The sequence below is a fragment of the Sycon ciliatum genome, chromosome 8 (genome assembly GCF_964019385.1).
Source record: "Sycon ciliatum chromosome 8, ocSycCili1.1, whole genome shotgun sequence".
Classification (NCBI taxonomy): domain Eukaryota; kingdom Metazoa; phylum Porifera; class Calcarea; order Leucosolenida; family Sycettidae; genus Sycon; species Sycon ciliatum.
Genome location: NC_088650.1, coordinates 28911489 through 28931031, shown reverse-complemented (window position 1 = coordinate 28931031; position 19543 = coordinate 28911489). Strand labels below are relative to the sequence as shown.

The following is a 19543-nucleotide window of genomic DNA, read 5'->3' as shown; positions in this document are numbered from 1 at the left end:
TCCCTCCGCCGAACCACCGATTTTGGAGAATACCGAAAATATTACACCACCGAAAATTTCTGCTTTTACAGTACTCGAGTATTAGAAAAGCCTTTCTTGGTTGAAAAGTTGAAAACATGTTGTCTTGTAACATACTGTCAACCAAACAACCAAACAATCGAATTCTTGTCGATAGCATGCTGAATGGGAAGAGAAGTCCAACCTTTTACTACATGCACATTTTTAATGTCCTTGAAAGTAGTCAGGTTTCCTGCCAGTCCAGCGCTGTTACCGCTCCTCGCAGGACTACACCCTACGGCAGTGGGGCCAGAATCGAAATACGTGTGCATGTGCATGTAGTAAAAGGTAAAATAAATTATACCAACCAACCAAACATTTCATTCTACGCTCCCCCAACATCAACGGCTACTACGGATTCAGCAGTGTCGGCTTTCGCTATCCCAGTTTTCTGAGGGTACGACTCTTTTACACCAGCGCTTAGAGCGTATACTAACTACTTACGGTGCAGCAAAGTGCCCTGCTTCACGTATCTGCCTCGCATCCATCAGAAGTGCAATCATAAAGTACGTGTGTACGGATCAAGAAGTACTAAATTATTGTGGCATTTTTACTGCTCCTGATGGTATAGATTGACCGTGACCGCAGCTCTGTCCGACGAACAATGACATCATCCGACAGCCACTATCAGCATGCATCTATACGTAGTATTTTGTAACGCATCTAAGCGTATAGCTTAGTTGTACAAACATTTCCAGCGTATATGTTTTCAGTACTGCGACCGCCATCCCATAATAGCCCAAATGTATATCCACTCGCTGTCTTCGTTGAGAGACAAATTTAACGAGCTTGAAACCTGCAACCGGGAACGACGTTGGATAACCTCACATTCAACATGCCCTATGAAAACAACTTGCCTGCACTTGAATCAATCCTACCATATGCCGTCGTAATCCTTTTTTGCGTAGTTGTCTTGATCGCAACCATTTTCTTCTACACTGAAATACAAAATAACCACCAAAAACGAATCGCCGCTAGCAGTGATGACAAGGATTGTGGCAAACAGCCACGGTCCCCACAAAAAGCCGCTGACCCCAGGCCTCCAACGCCGGATGATGGCGACGGATCACCAAAGAAAGAAGAGCACTCCCCTGTAGCTCCTGTCCATGGTATGTGTGCATGAAAAATCCTGAATGACGTCGCTTGGAATGTATCTATCTTTCTTTCTCTCCTGCTTTTAGTGTCGGTACAATATTTTGCTTTTGGTGAACGTTACTCTCTAGGAATTGTGTGTTACTCTCTTTGACAAATAAGCGTTCCTGGGCTTTTGGAAAGTACTGAATGTGAATGTGGATTTATCATTAATAGAGATGATCAAATCAAGAAACTCAATACTTTTACTGGGGTCTGACCACGTAAGTCTGATGGTGTCAAGTTTTGCGTACATGTGCCGTTTGACGGCAGGCAGATTGCTCAGTCTTTTGATGATTAAGAGAAGATCATCAACGTATCGACCGAAGAACTTTATGGTGTTACGGAAGACTGAGAGTGATGTACGCTCATGGACGAAGAGGAAAATATTTGCAATATTAACCGCCATGGGTGTACCCATGGCCACGCCATTCTCTTGGTGATACACCAAACCATCATGCTCGAAAAAATTATTTCTTAGCACAAAAGAAAATTAATAAGATCAATGAGCAAGTCTTTCATGGGGTGATTATTTTCGTCGAGGAACACGTGCAAGGCATTGGTCGTGTCTTTCCACGACATACATGTGTAAAGACTTTCGACGTCTGCAGTCAAAAGGGAGCAGTCACTCAAGTCATCGTTCGACGGAGTGATCAAACTCTTTACAACATCGTTAATAGAAGTAAACAAAGTCTAGGAATTGTGTGTTACTCTCTTTGACGTGGATAGTATCCATGCACGCCCATACACGAACTGCCAGCATGCACGGCAATTTGGACGATGACTATAATTGAGAAGGGAGCGTGATTTACGTCTTGCCTGGTAGCCGCCTTTCCAGTCGTATTGCTCCACCCCCCCCCCAACAGTTATCTGGAAACTGGAGGCCAGGTACGACTCTCTCCCCTCTCTATCTACCTATATCCCTCTCCCTCTCTCTCTCTCTCTCTCTCTCTCTCTCTTTCTCTCTCGATCTCTCTCTCTCGATCTCTCTATCTCTTTCTCTCTCTCTCTCACTCTCTCTCTATCTCTCTATCTATCTATATCCCTCCAGCTCTCTCTTTCTCTCTCTTTCTCTCCCTCTCTCTCCTTTTCTCTCTCTCTCTCTCTCTCTCTCTCTCTCTCTCTCTCTCTCTCTCTCTATCTATCTATCTATCTATCTCCATCTCTCTCTCTCTCTCCATCTATCTATCTATCTTTCTATCTATCTATCTCTATCTACAAATATTACACAGCAATGAATCAAACAAGTCTCATTCCGCTGTTACCCCGAGTTTCGTGTCAGAACACTTCATCAGACAGCATATGACCAAGACTAACAATCACTAGAATATATATACGGAGAAGGGGAGAAGGGCCTATCTATCTATCTATATATTTCTCTGTCTCTCTCTCTCTATCTATCTATCTATCTATCTATCTCTCTTTCTTTCTCTCTCACTCTCTTCCTCTCGCCATCCCTCTTCTCTCATTATGTCTCATCTCCCTCCACGGTACGTGCTGTGTGCCTAGAAACTGAGGCATTGGTCAGGAGCGATTTTTCGGGTCCATGATTCGTGCTTTCCCTCAATTTCTATTTTAAGTGTTTGGCACTTCCCTCCTTCAAAGGGGATCGAGGCTGTCAGCTGCACTGGTGCGGCGTGCACTCAGGAACGGAAAGCTTGCTACAGATATGCCAGTGCTTGGACGGGTCATGGTGCGATCAGATACCAGCAGCCTGCCTGGATGGTGTGCTGGACAGCTCCCGGACCGCAGGCAATGGTGAAGACTGGCTAGGGTAGGTGCGCGGCATGGTGGAAGATAGCACTCTGCCACGTGCATTGTTTTACTAGTAGTTATCTTAAGTTAACCTGAGTTGGTCGGTGAGTGAGCCCACCGTGGAATGGAGGGCGGATTCTCTCATGAATCCAGTATTCCTTTTCTTCGGTTCCACGCCCCAACCGCACCACTATACCATTGACCGTTTGACGCCCATTGCCAGAGGCGATGATAGTAATGCTACAGCAGTAGCTATAGCATGCCATCAATGCCCCGCCATCACTGCTGCGTCTCGGTGCATCGCGTGCTCATTAGTTGTCACGTTTGTCCTAGTCTCCGTACCATTTTCTGGCCAGCGAAGCCCTACTTTTTGGTCTTTTTTCCATTTTTCCGCACACACATCACACCACATACTCCGGCATGCACTGGCTGTTGGTGACCACCCAGGAGAATGAACGAAAAGCCAGGCGGAGTCGGAGAATGAGAGGAAAGACGTGTGTGACGGCTATACAAACACACACACGTACGCACACGCGCACACAAACTCTCGCAATCACATTCACACAAAAGCGGCATGATTGCTATCATCTCTCACACCTGTTGCTAACAAAAGTTCGACTATGAATATGATGACACAAGGTAACGTTATGCTCTTGCTTGTTTGCTTCACAGTTGAAACGGATGAGGAGGAGAAGGAGGACGTATTTTTTGGAACATCCATTGCGAACAACATGCCGATAAAGCTGATTTACAGTATTATGGATGATGAGAAACGCAAGTACAGACATACCGTTCGAATGGTAAGCAAAGCCGTCCTTATACAGTGCTGGCAACTGAAATCCGACCCACGAGCGGTGCATCCACATTCTGGCGGTCTCTGTTTCGTAGTTTTACTGTCCCGTGTTGGGTCTTTGCGATGTGAGCGCACCGCTCAGGGGTCGGATTCCAGTTGCCTGCACTGTACTACGGCAATTTTAAAACCACTATTTCGATTTGCATTCTTTTACATCGAACGCTCAACTGTGCAGCTTCACGGCGCGTAGAGACAGGTAGAATGGTGAATTTGGGATGGTTTTCACTGCTTTTCAGGCTCTTTCTCATCTGCAATCAACACTAACACGGTAGTTGGAGAACGTTATGCACATCCTTGGGAAGAAGATTCGTGTTCTCCATGCTATTAACATGAGCGATGTGCTAAACGCTCTAAATATTGTCAGAGAAGACATTGCCCGATATCGGTCGAAAGCAACTGGGTCAACATGAAATCGCGTTACACATACGCTTGAACTGAGGTAATGACAGACAGTGTTTCAGGTCATAGCCTAGAGCGCTAAAGAACGGAGCAGCAGAGCGAACCACGTTGTAAAGAACTCGACCGAGTGTGCTTCTAAATACTGAAACTGGAACTAGAATGGCTTGCGCTGACACATGTAAATGTAAACAGATTTCTAGCAAGTAGTGAAAAATAACTCTGGACGACTGCTTCTTTTGCCAAATGGTCGAGAAACTTAGACTTGTCCGTGGACTCTCACTCCTAGCAGTCCAAACGATTTTTTTTACTATTGAACACTCACTGCATGATGAACGAAAATGAGGAGGAGAATTCGACACAATGGTACATATCCAGCAGGACGGAGTGGGATTTCCGATTTTCGAAATGCAGAAACACTCTGACACCATTTCTCGCAACTATGCAAACTCCTAGTACACTGCGGGTATGTGGCAACTATGCGCATTTCAAAGTAGGTTGCAAAGTAGGAAACACAACCGCTAATACCGACCAATTGCGCCGACTATGTTGTTCATGAAAATGTTGCACATCCTGAGGATATCAGGACATTATGGTTCAAAAGCTGGTAAAACAGATGAAGGGAATGTAAAATGTTTACAAAATAAGGTGACGAAAATACGACATCCTGGGAGGACATACCAAATGCTGTAGACGGACAGTTTTTATTTATTTTATTATTCCAAGCAATACACACTCGAGAGGGACGGAAAGCGTTTCTTCTGTAACTCTGAGTTTCACGGTTTTAACGGATCATCAGACAGCTGTCTGATTGCTGTTTGATGATCGGTTAAAACCGTGAAACTCAGAGTTACAGAAGAAACGCTTTCCGTCCCTCTCAAGTGTGTGCACTAGGCTCTGCACCTTGGTGTATTGAGCACTCTCACGAGTAAACACAACTCCCTCCGAGTATTCCAAGCAATACATGGCTGGGGTAGCCAATGACCACTTTGCGTGGCGATTGAAGGGTTTTTATAGTTATCTGTTGCGCCCATCTAGATTTCATCAGGGCAGCTGCAACCTATAATGTAGATTCAAGTATTGTCCATGGCATCGCAGGCACTACATCTCGTGCCGTTACGCAATGCAGCATCCTGAAGGCTGCAGTTGACGTCGAGTGAAAAAAAATCTACGCCGTTGCATTGCGCTAAGCATACCTCGTATGGTGTTCAGACCGTAGTTTGAGGTGGTAGGAACAAGGAATCGGGCCACGGGTTGGTGTTGCCCTCACTTGCTGCAGAGGTGTTGCCCTCACTTGCTGCAGAGCGAACAGAGGAAGGTTTGCTCACAACATTCTTCAGGTACAAGTCCGACGAGAGTTGATAGAAAAGCAATCCAGTGGGGTTCGGCTACTAGTAATAGGAAGCTCCAGTTGCTTGATAGAGAGCAACAGCATTGCCAAACCCCTTCCTTCGAGTTCTGCCGAGAGCAAGGCGACCCAAGGAAAACAAAACTAGAAGAAATGATGAAGGTGAACAGCTAGAAATTTTCTTTTCACCATGGTGCCACGTGAGGGACGCTACGCTACGATGGAATGCATACGATCGTCTCTCATTGGTCATTCAGCATCCCCACGGCCACATGTACATAACACTTTTATCACGATCGTGTGAAATGGGTTCAAATGGCACGTACAGTACTACGGAAGCCATGTCCACGTCACAATCACGTCGTTCGATAGCTCAGTACTGCAGTCAGTAGTAGGGAGTACGAGGTTATTCGCACTTTTTGGACATGCCGCAATTTTTGGACAAATCTGTTAAATATGGAAGTAGAGGCCTCCTGGGTCGTTTTCCTTTCCTTGGTGGACAAATCTTTGACAAGAGTGTCTTCGTGTGGTATACTCGCTATAATACAATAGAGACAGAGAACTTCATTCGGAGTCATAAAGCCATTACTAAATTAGCCAAGGACTTCGAGATTCGTAGATACATTAGACCAGTGTTTGTTAATTCGTGTTGCAATTGTCTGGCTGCTGTCGTGTGTTCTTCTGGACAGGTGGAGCGCGGCCGTGTCGAGGAGAAGCAAGACAGAGTGACCATCCATTATGAGGATATCATTGTAAGTGTACAGCAGCAACGGGCTCTCCGGAAACTGTAATGTTGCATACATTGTACTTGTATATGCATATTGTGTACAGGACATAGACAGTGTCCATTGAAACTTGAAACTTTAATCATTTTTAAGGATTACCCAAAAGTACCTCGCCTGTCGAGGGAGCCTCGACAATCGGAAGTGTTCTTACAGGTGAAACAGTGAAAGGTATATTGAATTATAATGATCATGCAGATCTTTCATTAATCATGAAGGCTGGTAAACGGACCTGATTTTGGAAGGTAGATACGGTGCTGAATTTATTTTTGGAGAAAAAGGGTAGGAAAGCGCTGTCTGTGGTTGGTTATTAGTTCTAGTTTACAGTGGAACTTGTAACTAAAGACCACCGTGACTAGCGACTAGCCTGGTACTAAAGACCACTTCTCCAGGCACGGACGGTCTCACATTATGGTTGTGCGGTGCAAACCTCCAACTAAGGACCATCTGTCACTAAAGACTGCTTTCTCTGGCCCCAAGGCTTCACTGTAGTTGCTGTTGTTGTAGAAGTTTATTTAGCGTCGCACCACAAACAGGCGATTTCGCCTCCTTTGATATAATTATGTGGACGACAGAAGGAATGAGAGAGAGGGGGGGGGGCAGACGTACGGAAGAGAGGAAGTTGCCAAGCAATACATGGCTGAGGCAGCCAATGACCACTTTGGGTGGCGATTGCAGGGTCTTATAGCCAACCACGGCTAGAAAGGAAAAGAGTAAGAAGTCGAAAAGAAAGGAAAGGAACAGAAGAAAATATGGACTAAACGTGTAGTCTAAAGCAAGGCATTCCTGAATGTGGAAAGGCCCTTTGTCTCATTGTGCAGCAAGATGCACCGCACATAGCCATAGGAAAGGGGTGTGTTCCAATGCAGAAGAGCGGGCTAGAGGAGTATCAGCGTGTTGGAGCGGCAGTCACTTTACGTAATATGGGTATCAAATTTTGATAAGCAGTTGGGATAAAGGGATAGTATGGACTTGCAAAATGTGGCGAGTATCTTAGGGGGAGGGCTATGGACAGGAGTAACATTCAGCAGCAGGATGGGCGAGAATTGTCGTCTGACCCGCAATAGACGCGCCCACAACAAGGACCATGGCTGACTGGGAATGCATTACGGTGGCCCAGTGAAATGAATTTCCGCTATTACCAGAAGCGCTTCTTGGCACACCTTACAGCTCAGGGAACGTTCCATGGGCACTAGGCAGGCGTGTATTCACTCTTTTGGCCAAACCGTTGCAGCTTAGAGAACGGTCCGTTGGCGCATGGCGGGTATGTATTTACCGATATTTCGCAAGGTGTGTGTGTATTACCAAACTGACAAAAACTGATTGTGCTGTTTTCCGTTGCTTTGCTGTAGGTCGAGCAAATTCCGTACTCACAGTAAGTCATGCAAGGTCTTCAGAACATACAAATCATACAAGGGGTTTTACTAGTACCAAACTACATGAAATAAGCTCAAGTCTCAGAGCTCAAAATGCACATATACATGTATGTACTGGGGTATGAACTTCTCTATGAAGACCAAGAAAGATAGCGCACACTTCAAGATCTTTAACAGCACGAGTAAGCTTTCGTGCCACCTCTTAAAGTGATTTACAGGCAAGAAGAGAGGAACGGGAACAGTTTACTTGTAAAACGTTTCCGTGTATTTTTGTCCAGTAACCTGAAAGCTCTTTTAGTGTTCTGAAATTTCTGTCACCAAGGAAACAGTGCACATGTCAGTGTTGTTGTTGTTGTTGTGTTTATTTTAATTCGCAAACCAAACGGTATGTACATGTATGCCCGCTAAGCCTTACACTTGTTTCCGCCTGCATCCACCTTAAATCCCCATTATGCTTTGACCAGTCTGCATTGAATATTGTTTGGCTAATGGTAAATAGTGGCGGGGAAATAGAGCAGTTCCAGCACAGCTACAGAAACATGGACATAAAGCTAATCATTGTATCGCAAGTTGCGGGAATACACCAATAATGCAAGAACACAAGAAATAAAAGCTGAATACATACGACTGCATGACATTGGAGCACGAAGTAAAGCAAAAGTTGTTTCGACCTGGTTAGGTCTTCTCAGCAGAGATCAGAGTGCCTGGTGAAGTTATAATTATATCATTTTCGTATTACTAGCGCTTGTCGAAATCCATTTTTCAAACAATATGAGAGCTCACCTGTTGCTTCGAGTGTTCTGGCGGCCTACAGCCATACTTACTTCTTCTTATTATGTCTTCTGCCCATGCGTACATAGTATTATGAGGGTCACATACTTCGAAGACCATGTATCCGTGGTTGTAAAGCTCGACGGCATGGACCATATCGTTGTGAAGTTTTATGGACGGAAGGATCAGGTGAGTAACCATGCCAACATACAGCTACATGTACATTGTACATGCAAAAAAAATAGTAAATTATCGTGTCCGTTCCCGAAGGGAACTCACGACGGCCGCTAACACCCGATAAACCCCAGCGGCAGATTATACATTGTACATGTACAGCAGAGTTTAGTGGTTACAGCATCGCTGGCTTCAAGCGAAGGTCCCTTGACCCTTGCTCGAGTTCTGGTGGCTACAGTCAATTTTGTCTTCAGACAAACATGTAGTCCCTTCTCAGCTGCATCAACTAATGAAAATAATCAAAATATGTAATACCGGTACATGCACATGACTGTATACATGTAGGTGATTCGTCTTCATCATGGTACATGTACATGTACATGCAAGACCAAGATGAACGGTTATAAGGTGGTAGGGGCGGTACAACTTTTTTGGTGTAATTTTGACAGCAATTTTAGTTTATCGACAAGGTGGAGATAGAATTTGGAAAATGTTTTTTCGCTGAATCTCTGGAGAAGAACCCTCTCCAACTTTCTATAGTCCTATTTTTACTTTGGGGTAACATTTGAAGACGTGTTATGGCAGCAGTTGGGAAAGATTGCATCACGGCATGAATTCAAAATTACCCATCAGTCGGACTCACACGTCATGCCTGGCTTCGATTTCTGCCTTCCTTGTGCATGTATTGTGCTGTATTATATAACCCAATACAGTAGTACAGTTGCGCTCACTGAAATCCGACCCTACGTGCAAAGCTGGTGCCCTCAACTTCTTCGGCCCTTGACGCCCTGGAAATGGAATGAATGCGGTTGCACGTACACATGTACACAATAGTCATACAATGATGCACAGCTTTGCACTTTGCACTTTGAGTCGGATTTCAGTGAGCGCAACAGTAGTACAATACTAGTAGTAAGGTGATGACTGTGTTCCGAACACAGTGTTTCCACTTTGTTTCATGCTGTCAAACTAACAACATGATTGCAATGATGTATGCATTGTGTTGTACACGTGTGTTGCTCATCATTCAGATGGATTTGATGTACGAAGCTCTGAAGCCTCACATAACTGTCCCGCCAGAGGGCTGCCCCAGCGCTAGGGCGCGTGCTGCGAATCGCTCACCAAGCCCCTCCAGCCGCACCCTGAACCGCGTCGTTTCACGCCGACCGGGTAGAATCGACTTGAGCCAGGTAAAAGCCGCGGTCGCAGCCGCGACCCGCCCCGATCGAGAGTTGAGCTCGATAGCATGCGCAGCCTCCCCGGAACGCACCACGTAAGCAATGCATAATGCGCTTATCATCTGCATAGGTGTACACGCACACAAACTATTTTGCGTGCGTGTCTAGGCGTGTTGCTGTTTGCTGTTGTTGATTTATTTAATATTTTTACATCGCATGTCAAACGGGCTGTTCTGCCTAATATAAAAACCATGTGTGTGAAAGGGTATACATGTATGATATAATCCAAAACTGGTAAACCAGTATTAGATAATCCTTGTTGTAGTTCACGCAATTGTTAGATTGAAAAAGAAAAGGAAGTTTTTATACAAGTTAAACAAGAGCAAAGACAACAAGACGACATCAGGAGTAGTCTCCTAACTCCCTAGCATAACGAGGGTCAGAACCGGGTGCGATACCCATATGGTTCAAATGGTCCGCAGGGACCGGGGCTCTGCCAACCGCGGAAGGTTGTAGTAAGGTCACTGTTTTCGAACACAGTGTCCTCCACCTTGTTTCATGCTGTCAATCTAACAATTGCATGTACATGTATTTATTACAGTGCGTTTCAAAGGTCCTCAAGAATTTCTTGAGTACACTCGTATCATATTATGAAAAGAAGAAGGACAAAATGTTACGAGTTATGACTAACTGTCCACCAACGTAACCAGATCTTATACAGTCAGCGAGTGCGACAAAATGGCACAAAACTAATGGCACAAAACTGACAAGGAGTACTGAGACATTCGGCGACCTGACACCTAGCTCCAATACTTGTCCAAGGCGCAAACCAACAACCTTCCAAATTGGAAGGCTCAGGTTCGGAAAGGTCACAACAATTTAATTGGCTCACCATCCGAGTTACATTTTGCACACTCGTAACAGTAATTCAAATTTGTTTTGAGTTTTTGAGACAATACTTTGGTACATTGTATTATCCTTCAGGTTCTACACTTATTATAATTCGATTATACAACAGTTTCGTTCTGCCAATCTGTACACTATACCTTACTTGCCATGGGCTGTCACGCGCACAAGAACCGCCCAGATCAGATGTGTTCGTAGGAAAAACCTACGCACGCAGTAAACCAAAGAGGGTGATCTTCGAGGCATGGAACATGTGCCGATGCGTGGAATAATTTTTTTTCGGCTACAAGACGAGATAACCTCAAGACATGCCGGGAAGAAAATCACAGGGTACGTAGTGTTTGTAACTCGAATGGTCGAATGAGTCGAATGGTCTTGGTCCGAAGAAGCTGAGGCAAACGAATCCCCAGTCGAACGGGTTCCGAACATTGGCTATTAAGTATTTGTACACAAAATTTAAAGATGGCGTGGCTACTTGGCTGCACTCCGTGCCGTGATCACCTGGATCAGGTAGACTGCACGTTCACTTTCGCTCAGGTTCGATTGGGCATATCTAACGAACTATGGACCGCAGGCTCCTCCCACAAAGACCATTCGATTTAGTGCCCCAAACTCTACGGACTCTGAAATTTAATGTTTCCACAGGACTTTCCCTTTAAAAAGCAACCCACACAGGTCATAAAAATAAAGATGAAGGCTATCTTGGGGGTACTGTATGTAATAGCCTATACATCATGTACCAATCTTCGAAGCAGGGAATTATAACATGCTCAAGGTTGGCTGTTTTCTTTGGAAAATAACATCCACTGTCTTTGTTTGTTTTTCTTCTGCAGCAGTGGGGTAATCACCTTGGCAGATTACGAGGACGCAGAGCCCTACGCAACAGAGCCATACCCAGTAGGGTCCAAAGACGAAGGGACCGAGGACGAATCGAGGCAAGACGAAGGAGCAGCAGGGGGCGCGGCCGCAGCCGCAGCAGCAAATCCAGCCCCAGGCTTCGAGAACGTAAACCCGGCTCTTCTGAATGACCCGCAATGGTTAGCTGCCCTTCAAGCTACCGGTTATTTTGACAAGTAGCTATGCCATGATAGTCTTAGCATGTATTTGCATTGCAACTTGACTACATGTATCACCTCGAGACATAGTGCGATCAGCGCGCGCACATCATATTCATTTTTGGATGCTATACATGTACATGCTGATTTGGTGTGCTAAATAAAATGAAATTTCGCTGTTGTTATTTGATAACTGCAATCAATAAGACAAGCTGAATCGACATTTGTGTATACTTTATTGTTCATAGTATTAAGAGTAGAATAATAAACAAGAGTGTGCAACTCGCAGATGGTTCGGCCCACGGCGGAATTTTTTGTTGACGTAATCTTTTCGACGACGCTCGTGCTGCGAGTCTTTCGGAAAGTTTTCCCTCGTGCTCTTGGCCGGCTTTACACTACAAGGTCGGTGCCCAGCACGTGCTCTCACACTGCTCTGCGGCAAAATACGCGTTCTTCTGAAAAAAGGTGACATCAACAAAAAATTCCGCCGTGGGCGGGGGTATCTATATCTGCAGATTATGCAGGAGAGATCCGGAGTTGCACACTCTTGTTTACTTTAACACCGTGAAATTATTGCGATGGTCTAATTTCTGCGAAATTCCCGATCATGTGGAAATCCCGATATTTACACAGCGCGAAAAGGAGATCCATGAAAGGTTTAGCAAGAATGCCACAGGTTTAGCAAGAATGCCATTCTGCAATCGCAAAATTGAAACCTCGCAAACCTGTCCGGATTCTGAAAACGCGAACTAAAAACGCCGCGAAAATTTCACGCTTCACAGTATCTACTCTAGATAGTAGCAGTGGTGAGGCTTCCTGCAGCTTTATTCATAGGGAAAAAGGTTTCAGAGCAGACTCGCTCTCTTCCCATTCACTCTGCAAACTCGAACTCATTTCTCAATCAATTTTTGAGTTTGCAGAGTGAATGGGAAGAGAGCGAGTCTGCTCTGAAACCTTTTTTTTATTCATGCAATGTAAAATGGTGGAGACAATGTGCAATAAAACGATGAAAATAGGAAGAAATCAGGGAGTCGTAAAATACCGGGAGGCGACACGCCACACATTTCACGATCCGAGGATTGCTGCACTCGACCCGTGAAATTTGATGCGTGATTGAAACGTCGTCGTCATCTTCTTTTCTCAATTGTTTTTGCTATGCTTCGAGGCATTATTCTGGATCTCCAGAGCGAAAGCTGGTTGTTTCTGATACGTACCACGCATTACCTTAGGTTGAGCCGTGGCTTTTAATTTTTTTGGGAAGTTCACTGCTTTGGAGACGACGGAATGTCAAGGTAAGTTATTCACGAAATGTACTCAAATTAGAATTGAGTAAGTGCGAATGACACCCTGTTTTCGGAATAGCTCTCCACTAAACACACCACACCCATGGCCCCTTCATGTTGTCCAAGTTCCATTCTCGGTTTGTGTGAAGTTTCGAGATGAAGATCGATGATGCACTCACCTTTCCATGGAAGGGAAAAAAGTAGCATATCAAACAGAATCCATGCAGCATTTGATGCCACTATCCTCATTCTTCTGCATTCAAAGTGTTTCACATTATGGTCCATGAACTACACACAATATTTGTCATTTTCTTGACTGGTCATAGCTGTTCATACTTGAAGTAACTGTGTTCTGAACACATTGCCTTCAGGAAACGTAAGGCCGAGTCGCCTGACCGACTGAGCAAAGTTCTCTGCGACGAAAGTCACACTATTGGCAAATGCACTCAAGGCGAATACCCGTGAATACCCTGTATACTGCTTGATCCACTTATCACAGAAGCATACACACACACGCACGCACACACATACCATGCATACGCCCGTCGCAAGAGAAGAACGCAAGTCTGCAAATGCACTGGATGTGCACCCACAGATTTTCTCTTATAGCAACGATAGCGAACAAGATCTGAATGAGACAGATCAAGACTTGCACCAGATAACTATATAATCCACACAACTGGCAAAGCCATGTGAATCGACCACCAATGCACAACACACATACACCTTTGGACCTTTGGATGCCCATTGCTCCGTGCAATGATAGCATCAGGAGTTGCAGTATTTCCTGTGGCGAGTTAGATCATTGGGCCGACTGAAGTCCCTGCCACAGATGCAAATGAACACTCTAGGCTTTGGCACAGCCGCACATTTTAGCTGTGTCATATTGTGTCTTATACCGAGCTTCACTTTGGGAAAAGCTGTTGAGATGCTGGAGAGCACTTGTTGCCATGCTTGCGAAATGCCAGCACCATTGCATGCCTTCAGCTGGCACACTTCCTGGCGTAGCAGATTTCCAAAACCTGCTGCCTTGTGTAACTGTGTCCTGATAACATGCAGGAATGACTCCATCGCATCAGTAACACTCGCCTGTCTCATTGTCAGCAGTTCGCAAATTCCATGGATTATTTCACGTTCCATAGGCCTGTACACCATGGTGGCACTGCCACTCTTACATGGATCTGCACATAGGCAAAGCAAGGGTTGAGGGCGAAGGTTATAATGTCAACAATTTACATACTAGGTACACACGTAATTTTCAGGACATGAACGAGAGACTTTGGAAGCTCAGGGCCCTACGCTATGCTTTTTTGCCTTGATGACCTAGACAAAAATGCATAGGTACGGGACAGGTACGGGACAGGTACGGTCGAGGGTAATACGTTCGCAAATTCCATGGATTATTTCACCTTCCATAGGCCTGTACACCTGGTACACCATGGTGGCACTGCCACTCTTAGGCTGCGTTTACACGACAATGATTGAAAACGATTTGCGTTTACACGACAACGAAGTAGGACCTAAACGGAACGAAATCGTTGCGTTTACTACTATCGTTTACACGACAACGCCCGAAAACGATACCTAAACGGAACGAAATGGAAATGCACTTCAAAATGTTTTGAAACGTTTTCGTTCTCGTGTAAACGGTGAAAACAGTGAAAACGATTGGAAACGGAGCGCGGTCATGCGCGCGGCACTATATTTCGCGGGAAATACCTGACCTTTGTGACCACCAGCACGTACCAACTCCAACTAACGTGTTACTTCCCGCCCTTGCGCCAAGCCAGCACGTGCTAACTCCAGCCTGATCGCCCGTTTTCCGTTTTCGTGTGAACGGTTCAAAACGATTTGCCGTTCTCGTGTAAACTGTTTGAAAACGATTCGAGGCCAGCCCGTTTTCGTTCCGTTTCGTTTCGTTTCGTCTCCGTGTAAACGCAGCCTTACATGGATCTGCACATAGGCAAAGCAAGGGTTGAGGACGGAGGTTCACATAATGTCAACAATTTACATACTAGGTACACACGTAATTTTGCACATGAACGAGAGAGTTTAAAAGCTCAGGGCCCTACGCTATGCTTTTTGCCTTGATGACCTAGACAAAAAAGCATAGGGATGTTATAAATTCATATAAATTTTTACTTTTTGTTTTTAGACATACCCTGGGATTCGAACCCGCACTATCGCCCTGCATGCATCCCCCGATACACTTCGCATACATACTAATTCTTCCAAGTTGCTTCACGTTATGATCTTGTATTTGAAAGCCCTATTTGAATATGCATTGCGGCCAGCCGTCTTTGATTGTACGTACGGTACGGGACAGGTACGGGACAGGTACGGTCGAGGGTAATACGACACCGTCTACCACCTTGATGACGACAAAAAAAAGAAAAGGGATGTTATACATTTTTCAATTCTCCTATTTTTTCAGGCATTACCTTGAATTCGAACCCGCACTATCGCCCTACATGCATTCCCTCATACACTTCACATTCATACTCGTTCTTCCAAGTTGCTTCACGTTATGATGCCGCACTTAGGCGCACTATCACCTCCAGCTACAAAAAACCCCGCCCCCCTGCACCAGGGAAGTCGCAGCTCTGTGGCGTCCAGCCCGTCAAATATGCAGCTCTATATGTGGGAGGGATTAATCCTGGCTGCCACGCAGATGGAATCGTACATTGGTGCAGGGATCGGGACGTTGAGGTCGTATCATGCAACATTTCAGAATCTAAATACTTTGGCACCGCTTTTGCACATGTGCTGATAGACGCAAAGGACATGGATACAGTCAGCAAACCCGACTTCTGGCCGTCAAACGTCTCTGCCCGACCCTGGAGATTCAAATCCGATGATGATCGCACTTCAGGCAGTGTAGACCAGCGTCGCTACTCAACAGACGAGAAACAATGACTGAAGTCAGATCAAATCTAAATCCTCTTGCCCAACCCTTTGTGCCCCACGCAAGTTCATCACACCCTTCCCCTCATTGCATTACATATTCTTCTATATCTATTGGTCATATTAATATTTGTAGTTTGCGAAATAAGCTTTTCGTGTTGTCCAAGCTTGTCCGGGTCCATAACTTAGACATTTTAGCAGTATCAGAAACATGGCTCGACAACAGCATCTCGGACTCAGAAGTCGACATCCGGGGATTCTCAATGCACCGTCTCGACAGAAAGTGCAATTACAACTGCTCCTGTACAAATGGAACACCTTGCCAAAAGCGCGGCGGGGTAGTGATTTACAGCAGGTTGCAACTTGGGTTTAAGCGGATGTTGATTCAGCACATCGACCTGGAAATGGTTTGGTTGCGTTCCAAAAAACGAGAAGCAGGTGAATCATTCCTCATTGGCTGTCTCTACAGGCCACCGTCCGCACCGGCGGCTTTTTGGCAATCTTTACAGCAAGTCATGTATGACATTCAGGGCGAAGATCTCATTCTGATGGGCGACTTAAATGTTGATTTCTTGTCCCCTCAAACGCATCATTTTGACAATTTGAACACATACCTGCTACTTCCCCTTGATCTGAAGAATATGATTACGCACCCTACAAGGATCACACCTACATCTAAAACACTTCTCGACTGTGTACTAACGAACATGGATTGTGTTGAGCACGGAAGCGTTCACTCCTGTGAGTTCACCGATCATGAGTTTGTTCACACCAGTATTATTTTTCCGAAGTCAATTCCAACACAAGGACAAATAATATATCGATCCCGCCACCGTGATTACAGTGAGGCCTCTGCCTCTGATCTCTCTCATTTATTGTCAATTTCTGATCTCGGATCCTTCTCGTCCCCGTCGGTCGATGTAATGCTAGAAGAGTGGCAAGGAAAATTTGAAGACGCCTTGGATGTGGTTGCACCCTACATAATATCACGGAGACAATCCCCTGGAAAAAGGAAGAAGTGCCCATTCATGACACCGGAATTACTAGCTCTCATTAGGCGACGTAAAACCGTCTACAGAAAGTACCGCTCGTCTGACTGCAGTAGTACGGTTCTACAGAAGGAGTTCAAAGTTTTGCGCAGCAAATGCAATAACCTTTATCGCCAACTCCGAAATGCCCACTTCCGCTCCATCTGTGACGATTACCGGCGAGATCCTAGGCGTCTTTGGAGCACCATCAACTCAGTCACCCGGCGCACAAACCCAAGAACTGAACCTCTCGTCCAGGCAGATACCTTGAACAGGTATTTCCATAGTATTGTGTCAGATCCGAACCCGGCTTATGTTGTTCCAAGTGGTACCTCAAGACCGTGTGACTTGCACGAGTTTCGCCCTATTTCTGAGGATGAGGTACTTCGGCACCTTCAGAAACTCGACGGTACGAAAGCGCCTGGGCCAGATGGTCTCCTACCGAGCATCCTGAAGGCCGTTGCACCAGTTATCGCCTTCTCCCTCACCCTAATATTTAATACCTCTTTGTGCACTGCTGTGTTCCCGACACAATTCAAGTTGGCTAATGTCACGCCGATATTGAAATCCCGTAAGGGCGATCCTACTTCTCCTTCGAACTATCGTCCTGTGTCACTCACGTCGATTCTGGCTAAGACTCTGGAACGCCTGGTTCTAAATCAGGTATGTGACAGTTTGACCATCGAAAATCACCTCCACGATCACCAATTTGGGTTCCGACCAGCTCGTTCCACGACACAACTGCTCACACTTGCTGTAAATGATTGGAAACTGGCCCAGGACCGCGGAGAGACTACCAGTGTAGCCTTTGTCGACCTCAGCAAGGCGTTTGATCGCGTCCAGCATCAACAGTTACTCGTTGCGCTCCATGGCATGGGTGTTCATGCAAGCGCCCTGCGTTGGTTTGCGTCGTACCTCGCCGGGAGATCTCAGCGTGTCGTCACGCAAGCCAGCCAGTCTTCAAGTCTTGCAGTGTCTCGAGGAGTTCCTCAGGGAAGTATTTTAGGCCCTACCCTCTTTAATGTCTACCTGAGGGACCTTCCCCGGCTTGCGGAGACAGCGGGTTCAAAACTACTGATGTTCGCAGATGACAAGACAGTCTACTCTAGTGATCCGTCGAAGGCGCGTTCCGAAGCCAAGTTGTCATCGGCACTGGAGATACTAAACCACCACCTTGGCTCCATTGGTATGCAGATAAATACCGACAAAACCGTTGTCATGCAAATCCATCCCAAACGTGCCACAGGGAGTCAGCAACAACAACAAAGGCAACAACTGCAAATCACCTTGTCAAATGTTACGCTAGGGGAAGTGGAAAGCACCAGATGCTTAGGAGTCGTTGTTGACAATACGCTGTCCTTTGACCAACACATTAACAATGTCGTCCGGAAAGCCTCACGGAAGATCGGTGTACTGCGTCGATCTTTCCGCCAGATGAACCTGTTTGCCCGCCGTACTTTCGTTGTCGGTGTTATTCAGCCTGATCTAGAATATGCTCTCCCTGTATACCTTTCGTTTATATCCGCTAAAAATAGAAACAAGCTAGCCTCACTCCACCGGCGCGCTGTACGAGTTGCTTGTGGCGCATCACCCCAAGCTAATATCACGCCACTTCTTCACCACCTCAATGTTTCCTCTTTCCAATATCGATCAGTATTTTTGTTCCTTGTATTCATTTTCCACTGTTACTGTATTAAGCCGGCTGTTTGCTTGCAGTCCCTCTTTCCCATCTGTACGTCTACCCGAACTACTCGCGGCTCTACAACTCATAACATGAGTATCAATCGCTATAGATCTATGTCTGGCTTTCTGTCCTTTTCAAGTAAATCGGCTCTTGTTTGGAATTATTTACCAGACGACCTGAAGTCCTGCACTACTATCGCAGATTTCCGCGTCAAATTGGCTATTTGGCTAAAAGACAGCTTAACTCTTAATCATTGTTGTGATTTGCTTTCAAGCAATGTGCATAATCAGTAACTTGATGTTGCTGTTTTTGTTTTTTTTTGTTTTTTTTTTGGTTTCCCGTTCTCGGGGCCTTCTATTCGGTACTCTTTGTAGTTGTACTTCTGTACTGTTGAGCTATCCGAATTCAAATAAACATTAAAAAAAAAATAAAAAAAAATGATCTTGCGTTTGAAAGCCCTATTTGAATATTGCGGCCAGCTGTATGTGGCCAGCTGTGTTTGATGGTACGGTACGGTACGGTACAGGTACAGGATAGCGCCAGGCGTGACACAAACACACATACACACAAATAAACAAACAAACACCAAACGAGAGAGCTTGGAAGCTCAGGGCCCTGCGCTATGCTTTGTTGCCTAGCTCGTCGTGCATGTTGTTAGAACTGATGGAAATGCTTTTTCCTTTGATTAGCTACATCATTGTATTGCAAAAACGTTTCAATGAGATACTGAAGTAACGTCTTCTGCATAGCTATGGGACCGGTGTCATATAGTAGAATGACCCCCGTAGTGGAAGGCCCCCCCCCCCCCGGTCATTGTACTATATAGTAGATTGCCCCCGGGGTCACTCTACTATATAGTACA

The 19543-nt window shown here is 45.5% G+C and overlaps 1 protein-coding gene across 1 annotated transcript; it reads left to right on the top strand.

The window, feature by feature from the left end:
* Nucleotides 1-828: 828 nt before the first annotated feature.
* Nucleotides 829-11804, top strand: LOC135823683 (uncharacterized). Its single transcript, XM_065336531.1, has 7 exons — nucleotides 829-1166; nucleotides 3616-3743; nucleotides 6230-6292; nucleotides 7675-7697; nucleotides 8559-8658; nucleotides 9675-9916; nucleotides 11561-11804. The coding sequence occupies exons 1-7, from the start codon at nucleotides 893-895 to the stop codon at nucleotides 11802-11804; spliced, it is 1074 nt and encodes a 357-aa protein (XP_065192603.1). The 5' UTR covers nucleotides 829-892.
* The last annotated feature ends 7739 nt before the right edge of the window (nucleotides 11805-19543 follow it).